Below are 9,248 nucleotides of genomic sequence, written 5' to 3' on the forward strand. Positions count from 1 at the left end.
AGTTTCATTCTGCTTGGTTCTGGAGGCTTCCTTCTTTGTGCATGTGAACTTTGTCAGTGTTCTTGTCCGCTTTCACAGTAGGAGTGAAATGTTGGAGTAATTTTCAGTATTATTTTAGTGTAGGTTTGTACCACTACCAGTGGCAGAGTGAGACAGATTTCTCTAGACTGAGGAAATAACTGGAAAATGTCTTATATCTCTGAAGAGTCATTATATTACTTTCTCAATCTTAATCCTTTGATGAAAATATAGTAAGTTTCTCACAGTATCTTTCTTACAGTCACACAAATGCACATACTTGTGATTCCTAAATACAGTGAATACAATGTCACAGAACATTTTAAGAGCTCAGATCAGTATCTCTAAAAGGGTTTACTGTCCTCTTTTTTTTTTCTTTTTTCCTTTTTTTTTTTTTCTGATGCAGGAAATGAGAAACTGGAATTATTTACAGAATAACCTTCAATGTTCATAACTTCAATGTTCCAACTTCCTTCTGGCATGAATAATCAGGACTAGAGCCTCTAGAATGTGTGTGTTGGACTAGTGTATCCCTTCTGCAGTAAAAGAAGCAGACTAATTTGGCAGAATTCACGGGAGAGTGGTAGGACCTGCAGAACAGGACTCGAGGAGAGCAAGTGAACAATTTGGCCTTATTCTAGAGAAAGGGTAGGGCAGAAATCTTAGGTGTAGTTCCAAGAAAGAAACGAATATCTTCGTGAGTGTAAACTGGTTCAAGGAAGATTCAGGCTAGATAATACGCAATATGTCCTAGCAGATTGGCAAAGTGAACATGCTGGATATTTCTGGACATTGGTTCCATTGAACTTGATTTTCAGGACTATGAAACTAAAAATTTTCATTTTTCCTTTTAACAGATCATTTTGTTCAAGGGCATATTTCTTTACAGATCAGGAAATCTCTCGGCATACAAACAACAGTTTTTCACAATTGCAGCATGATATTTCCTTGTTTAACATTACAAATTAAGTACTGCATTTCTTCTAGATCAGGAATGCATGTTAGCATTTATGATGATTAGGAAGAGGAGATGATACCCAATATGGAATTTATTTATATTTTTTCATGGGAAAATTATGAAGCCCATTGCTTTCATAGTGTATAGATGCACTGCTAATACAGCCCAGGGAAGCTGTGATGTAACTGAGAGAAGGTGAAACAGTCACTCTAGTCAGGTTAGAATGTAGGCAGAGCTCATTGTGTGAATGAAATTATTTGGGCCTTCTTCAGTTATTTTTACCCAGCGTGTCAAAAGGGTGAATGGAGTTCCTCGTATGGTTGGTGTTTTAAACCATTCCTGCAGTATCTGTCTGACACAGAAAATAATAGTAACTGCATACCACCTGTATACCTATGTGTAATATCTGGTACTTAAATTCCAGAGTCAAAATCCTGTGAGGATTAAGTTGAACTTCATGTTTCTTTGGGGTATATTCGGTGTGGATTGAGAGGAGTCATGGGGGGAGGGCTCTGCTTGAAGATCAAGTTTTAGGAACAAAAGGGGTCGTCAGAGATGGGAATGCAACAAATAAATACTCTTGCCTCTGTAGGCTGTGGTTAACATAGCCTGTCAGAAGTAAAGTAGCCAGTTTCTGAAGCAATGCCAGAGAAAATACAAGAGTTTGTGTGTTGCTATGAAAGCATCTTTATGTGTCTGTGGTTTTCTTCCCCCCATTTCCTGTCAGATGTTGTGAAACTAGGAGGGATCCTGGTGACTTTGTTGGCTGCTTGGTACTTGGGATACTTACTTGCTGCTCTTTTACCCAAAGACGCATTAACACCTATGGTTAATCTTCAAGACATTGGAAGGAAACCAGTGTTGAGGGGTGTGTAGTTGTATTTCTTTTTTTTTTTCCCTTATACTATATCCAGTGTTGTCTATTTACATGCTAAATGACAAATGGCTTGTTAGCTAACAAATGATTTGGTATGTGCTATTGTAAAAATCAAGTTGGCTGTGTAAAGTACAAGTCTGAACTATTTCTTAGACACTATCTTTGATGAAACACAATATCAGCCTATAAACACCTTATTTGTTTGCTGGCATATCAGCACACAGCTATAGCTGCAGCTTTGGCTCTATCACATGTATTTTACATTTATGGTAAACTGTTGAATCACTAACCACACTTTGTAGCAAAATTCTCATTACTTTTTCTCTCAGATCTGACTGGGTGGCTTAATATGTACATTTTTCTCATTTTATGACTATGTCATCATGTGAAAAAGGCTTAAAATGAGATAACTATGAACTTCAAGGTATTGGTAGTAAACCTTCAACCATCTAGCCCTTCTTTCCTGTTATATGAAATAGCACAAAATAATCACTCTAGATTCGAATCAAATCATATTATAAGGCGCATTTTTCCCTAAATAAGCTTGCTTTTGGTCTCAGCAGCTGTTTGAAAGTCAATGACAATTTAAAGCCCCAGTAAATCTAAGATAATGTTGTCATGTGTTGTGGTTTATCCCCAGCTGGCAACTAAGCCCTGAACAGCCACTCACCCACTTTCCCCCGGTGGGATGGGGGAGAAAATCCGAAGGGTAAAGGTGATAACATTCATGAGTTGAGATAAAGACAGTTTTATAGGTAAAGCAAAAGCCGTGCAGGCAGGCAAAGCAAAACAAAAAATTTATTCACCACATCCCATGTGCAGGTAGATGTTCAGCCATTTCCAGGAGAGCAGGGCTCCATCACATGTGACAGGTACTTGGGAAGAAAAGTGCCATCACACTAGATGTCCACCCCTTTCTTCTTCTTCCTCCAGCTTTATATGCTGAGCATGACCCCATATGATATGGGATATGCCTTAGGTCAGTTGGGGTCAGCTGTCCCGGCTGTGTCCCCTCCCAACTCCTTGTGCACCCCTAGCCCTCACTGGTGGGGTGGTGTGAGGAGCAGAAAAGGCCTTCAACCTGTGTAAGCAGCTGCTCAGCAGAGACTAAAACATCCCTGTGTTGTCAACACTGTTTCCAGCACGAATTCCAAACGCAGCCCATACTAGCTACTATGAAGGAAATTAACTCTACCCCAGCCAAAACCAGCACCCCATGAGACTGGAAAACCAGCAGGACAGAGTTCTGTGTATATATGTTTGAGCTTAGCATGTTGGTATTAAGTGATTCTTTCCATAAATAAATAGCTTATGCAGCATCCAAGAAATCCTTTTCTTATCTTTCTTATTGTAGCCCCAGTCCCCAAAAGACAGAAATGTGATCACTGGTCTCCCTGCTTACCTGGGAGCTACACCTATCGGATTCTTAGTGGTGGTGGCAAAGGAAAGCTGGCCAAAATTTGTTTTGAGGATGAGCTGTGAGTAACAGTCTTAACTTTCAATCTAAGCAAGTGCTTTATAGTGTGAAGAAGGGTGTTTCATTTTGGTTCAGTAGCACAAAGGAAGCTCTTAGCAAGGAGCTTCAGAATATGTATGGCAGTATTTAATTCTTCCACCCACCCCCACCCCCCGACTTTTTTTTTTTAATACCTAATATCAGGTTATTTTCTTTGTTCCTCTGCATAAGATGCATTCAACTGTTAGTGTCAAGTATGATTTTTAATTTTCATGGTGCAGTATAGCCAGTTTACAGTATGTAACCCATACTCATTCATTGTGCGTGGTTGAAGGAAACTGATAAAATGTGCAAGATATTTATGCCATAGATCTTGCTTGCTACACAGTCTTGAATTAAATAAACAAAGAAAATATGAGCATCAGTAAATGACTTAGCACTGGCAAATATAACTTTGGATCAGGGCTTCTGGACGGATGCATTCTACTGATACTGTGTTTACTTCAATTCCAGGCTTATAAGTGAAGAGAAGGGTAATGTTGGAAGAGGTATAAACATTGCCATTGTGAATTGTAAGTAAGAGAAGAAGATGCAAGACACAGACATACTTTTTTATGTAAACGTTTTTTGTGATCTCTGCTCAGAATAAGCCCAGTTCTAGACTGCTGTTTTACTGCTGACAGATTTTTGCCACCTTTTTCCTTCATCCACATGATAAACTTTCCATTTAGAGTCCTATGTTCGAAAGAATCTGCTTTCATGATTTCACACTATGTGGTTCAAAGATCAGCCAGAAAGGAATCAGGAACTGCTGGATCTTCTCAATAGAAATGGGCTGATGCACTCTAAATTGAAAAGACCCTCTCACATAGCAGGAATCCAACCAGGGTCTTGGATAACAAAAATCAGTTTAACACAGTTGACATGGATTTAGAAATTTGAAAAGTGTTTCCAATTGTACATGTCTTGTTTAAATAAAGATAGCCATCTAAGCAAAAACATAATTAATGATGAATATTGACCAAAATATTTTGGAGTTACTTTTTGTTTGTGTGTGCAATTTCTGATGCAGTAATAATGAATGTTGGGTTTCTGTCCACTGACATTCAAATGGTATGAAAGCCTTCACATCTGAAACACTGCACAGAATAATATTGAGCTCAGTCAGATAGTCTTAGGTGTAACCATTTTTCCTATTTATGGTTGTGATCTAATTTAGTATACGTAGATGCAAAACCATGGACACACACAGTAAATGGAATTTCTTCTTTAAAATAAAAAGTAATAAAAATATCTTTTTAATTTGGTGATTCAGAGACTACATGAAACAAAATATTCTCTCCAAATCTTAAATTGATATTATTCCGTATTCCTTTCAATTTAATAATGTAAGCAAAAGAAATCTCAGAGGCCCAGTAGTACACAGAAGTAGAGGTGCTAGCTTTAGCTGAAAACACTGTATATTCTGATTGATTTTAATAATGTTTTGCTCCTATTTATACAGCTTTTTGTTTTAATTACAGATAAAACAGGAAAAGTTATCTCAGCAAAATTTTTTGACATGTGGGAAGGAGGTAAGGAAAAGAGTCTAACAGAGCTTTTGTTAGTGTTTCAGTGTTAAGAAATGACTTACATGATTATCTTGCACTTTCAAATTACTGTGATTGCATTATGGATGGGGATCAGCTAGAAACAAACAGCTGTTTTCTTCATAAAATACGCTCTGGCCAGATCTGATGACAAATTTTTTCGGAAAAGCTGAATTTCTCCTATATTTAGATAGTTGTCTTTTATTTTAATTGTCAAATTACCATTTTTTAAGTGTCTTCCCCTTCCGTCCATTATTTCAGTCTGGTAGGAATAGCAGTTAATCAGGTACCACATCCAGATGCATCCCTCATGAAAATTCCTTTTCTTGACATATTTTCTTCTATTTTAGTTGTAAAATCATCATAAGAAATATGCTAGTCTGTCTCTTAACATCCTTCCTGTAGCTAGAAAGATGATCTACTTTAAGACTAGCTCTTAACATGTTTTCCAAACTTTGAATGATAGCAGCCTCCTAACCATTAGTAAGGAAAAACAGAATGCTATGAGGCACTGGAAGCTGATTCTCTGACCACTTAAGAACGCTTTTGACCTTATGCGCATGAATAGAAATGACACTGGGGCTAATTATGGGGCTACAATTTATATACAGTATGTAGACAAGTATGTAGACAATGTCTCCAGGGTGCTTGTTACCTTTATTTTTTGTATGGAGGACAAGTGTCTTGTGTATGTCAATTGCAAAACAAATGAATAGCTTAGTGCTGCAAATAGGCTGGTACTTAATCAAAGTGGGTGGACAGTGAAGTGTGTAACTCAGCTCTGTAGTTAGCATGGTAGTAGTAAGCTCACAGAATAGCAATGACTTCTCCTGGGCCATTCCATGCTTAGCTTGCATGTATAAATATTGCGTGAGGTAAGCATAAGAAGCCACCTATGTACTTACCCTGGATGTAAATGACTTTTGTGGAAGTTCAGAAGTACCTGTGTTTACTACTGGGAAGTGCAGATCAGCCCATGCTTTCCTAGCCTTCAGTGAGAGATAGCAGCTTTCTGTTCTTTTCGGGATTAGGCCTTCTACCTGTAAACAGAAAAAAAATGCCTAATTAGGTCTCATTTTGAATAGATGAGGCCAAAAAGTGAAAGCAGATTCAAAGTAGGTGGAATGTGATCTGTGTGTAATGAATAATCACTTTGTGATTGATTCAACAGACCACTCAGGAGAGATGATGACTTTCATTAAAAATGCACCAGAAGAGTCCCTCCTTTTGATGGTGACTCATGATGATGGAAGCACCCGGTAAGCAAGTTATCCATGACAGGCTGAGGAACGGAGCAATGTATAGCTTGAATATTACAATTGCATAATGGTATAAATGAATGGTAAATTTCACTCTATAGTCAGGGTTGTTCTTTCTTGCCTAAAAATTTTTTTAATCCATGTCCATTCCATGCCTGCCTATATCATGTACGTCGATGCTTCCAAAGATGGATAGTGTTATATTTGTTTAAAAGCACTAGTTGTCCTCCTAAAGGGCGCTGCACTTACCTCTGGGTCACAGAGGTAACCTTCTATTAAGAAGGTGTCCACACCTCCAATTACAATGTATCTAGTTTGCATTCCTTCTGACATCTTAACCTGATTCTTCAAGTGCATCTTGAGTGGTTTAGTTAAATTCATGATATGGCAACTGTACCATGGAAGACTTAATCATTCATTTGATAAACAGTTGATGTCCTTGTCCTTATTTAAGAAAGGTCGAAACATCAAATAGTATTTGGGATACATTTTTGTTTCTGCTCTGCTGTTACAAACTGGCTGTATTAACATCAGGAATGCAGAGAGGAGAAAGAAAAAGTACTTTGCTCTGGAAGTGTAACAGCTCTCAGGGTTTTTTAAACTTCTCATTTTTGCTTCTGCTGACTTAAAAACGTAAAGCATGAATCAGCTGGTTTCTTGTTCAGCATTTTTCACATACTGAATTTTTAACACTTTTCTACACTCCATTTTCCTAGGTTGAAAAATGACACCAAAAAGTCAGTAGAAGAGCTGGGAAGCAAAGAAATATGGAATATGAAGTTCAGGTCAAGTTGGGCCTTTATAGCTGCCAAAGGCTTCAAACTCCCCGATGACATCCAAAAAGAAAAGGTCAGGTTCATTTTATTTTCACTTTGTGTTTGTCTGCATATAAAGTATAACCTTCAGGTGCAGATTTCATGTGTTAGCTATAATAACTGTAGTCTGTTCAGTAAGCCTCACTTGCACAACGTAAGTTCAATGTGTTATCATTCTTTGCTTTGGATCTGCACCATGTACAGCACTGACTTCTACCACACCAGCACTAAAACATCTCTACACAAATTTCAGAAGTGACCAGTGATTCTAGAGAGTTTCAGTTTTAAAATGTCCAACCTAACATGCCGTACAGAGACTTCCATTTTCTTCTGGAAGAACAAATTCCAAGGATTCCTAAAATGAAGTGTGGTTTTATATGAAAATTGGGCTGCCTCAGACTGGCCGTGCAAATACAGCAATGTTTGCATTATAAAACTTTTCTGAATAACTTGCACTCAGGCTTCAGGAGGACTAAAGATACCATTTTTACATCAGATTTCTGTTTGCATCTGTGACCTTGTTGTATTCGCTTTCTGTAAGTCCAGTAGTGCTCATCTGTATGACAGAGGCTGACAGAAATGAGAAAACCCAATATAGAGGTCAGTTCCCTTGATGATACCAACTCCCTCTAAAGGCTCATGAAACTTCCATAGCTGTTTGGTTGGGTTTTTTTCATAAATTACTGTTGCAATCTTCTTCACGGAGCTTCTGCAGGAAAAAGGTATTCACTTTAGTGTATATTAAGACAGCCATCCAGGAAATAAATAAAGCACTCTGTGTGAGAGAGAAACTGCGGGAATTTTCACCCATTATGTTGAGCAAAATGTGCAATGTATTACTTAGCTTCCCAGTCCTACCCCATTACCCCCTTCTGTTGTATGAGGCTGGACAAATTAGTTCATAAATGGAGTACCAAATATTGTGGTTTTTGTATTATTAATTTTTTAAACAGATAAACCACTCTGACAAGAAGAAGAACAGATACAATGGCTGGCCAGCTGAAATCCAAATAGAAGGCTGTATCCCAAGAAACCTGATCTGAACAAATGCATACCTCATTAATAAAGATGATTCTGTATTTTTGTATCTATGACTCTAGTAAATTGCCTCCAGAACCTAATAAGCATCTGAGCACTAACTGTAAAATAATCATGTACAGTTTTAAGCCTTTCTTTCCTCTGTGAGGTTTTACTCTAATCTGAAAATAAACAGGTATTTTGATAACATGTAGAAATAAAGTACTTTGGTTTGGAATTACAGTGTTCAGAAAGTCAGTCATAAAATAGCAGGATTTTTGAAAGTGAGTATGCATTGTCATTAGTAATTTTAGGGTTTTGGTTTTGTTTGGGTTTAGTATGTGTTTTCTTTAGGTTCCCTTTAAAGACTAATATGCAAATAAAACTTAATCTAAATTGTAATATAAAATCACTTGCAAGAAAGTAATTTTTTATGTTAGTTTATTAGCAGAATCACTTCAGAAATAGCAGTTACATTTGTTGAGCTGCTTTCAGTGATGTTGACAACATGGAACAGCAATGTTCACTTGAAGATCAAGTTACTTGAATTATTTTACCAAATTTAAGCTGCAAGTCTACATGGCTTGTTTTATTTTTTTTCTTCCTGTAAGTTTAACTTACTTTAAAAAATGTAGTGAATTCATGCAAGCTTAAGTGTTATTCATGCTAACTGTAGAATCAAACACGTGATTGTAAAGAAACTGTAGAAGCCATTTATTCAATTCCCCTTTTTCTGAAGCACATCAAGTATGTCTGGACCCTTCTTAAATAATGTTTGCCCCCCAGTTGTTCAGAAGCCTCCCATATCATAGATTCCACAGCTTAAGTTGCTTCCTGTAGTATTTCACTGTTATACTAGTTATTTCCCAAACATACTGAATTAACCTGAAAGGACCAAGCCAGTTATACGGAGAATAACTCATCATCATTCTTTTTGTGCCAGTCTGTTATGTATCTCACTTTCCTCATCATCTCTCCTCCCTGGACTGAACATGCCTGGTATATTTTAATCTTTTTTTATGTTTTTCTCAACATTAAAAGGTTTGTTTAGCAGCAACTTTCTTAATGTGCTGTGCTCCAAATGGGTCCCAGCACCCTATGCAGCTACTTACGATTGTCCTGCACTGTAGACTTTGGGCAGGAGAAAATCAGAAGTCATGTCCTGAGAGGATGGCTGCCAACAGACAGATTCAGTCTGCTCCTGCTCTCTGTGCTACCTGATTGAAGCCCTGTTATTGTGCTGCAAATCTATACCCTTG

General features: G+C 37.5%; 1 protein-coding gene across 1 annotated transcript; it reads left to right on the forward strand.

Annotated features, from left to right (window-relative positions):
- Positions 1–1,703: 1,703 nt before the first annotated feature.
- FAM3B (family with sequence similarity 3, member B) lies at positions 1,704–8,015 on the forward strand (the record flags this gene model as incomplete). The annotated part of the gene is made up of 7 exons (XM_010009912.1): positions 1,704–1,844; positions 3,208–3,331; positions 3,823–3,881; positions 4,833–4,883; positions 6,070–6,157; positions 6,874–7,006; positions 7,926–8,015. Coding segments are annotated over 7 exons (686 nt in total), but the record flags the coding sequence as incomplete, so codon positions are not given.
- Positions 8,016–9,248: the final 1,233 nt, after the last annotated feature.

Source organism: Nestor notabilis, unplaced genomic scaffold, assembly GCF_000696875.1.
Source record: "Nestor notabilis isolate BGI_N333 unplaced genomic scaffold, ASM69687v1 scaffold14032, whole genome shotgun sequence".
NCBI lineage: Eukaryota > Metazoa > Chordata > Aves > Psittaciformes > Psittacidae > Nestor > Nestor notabilis.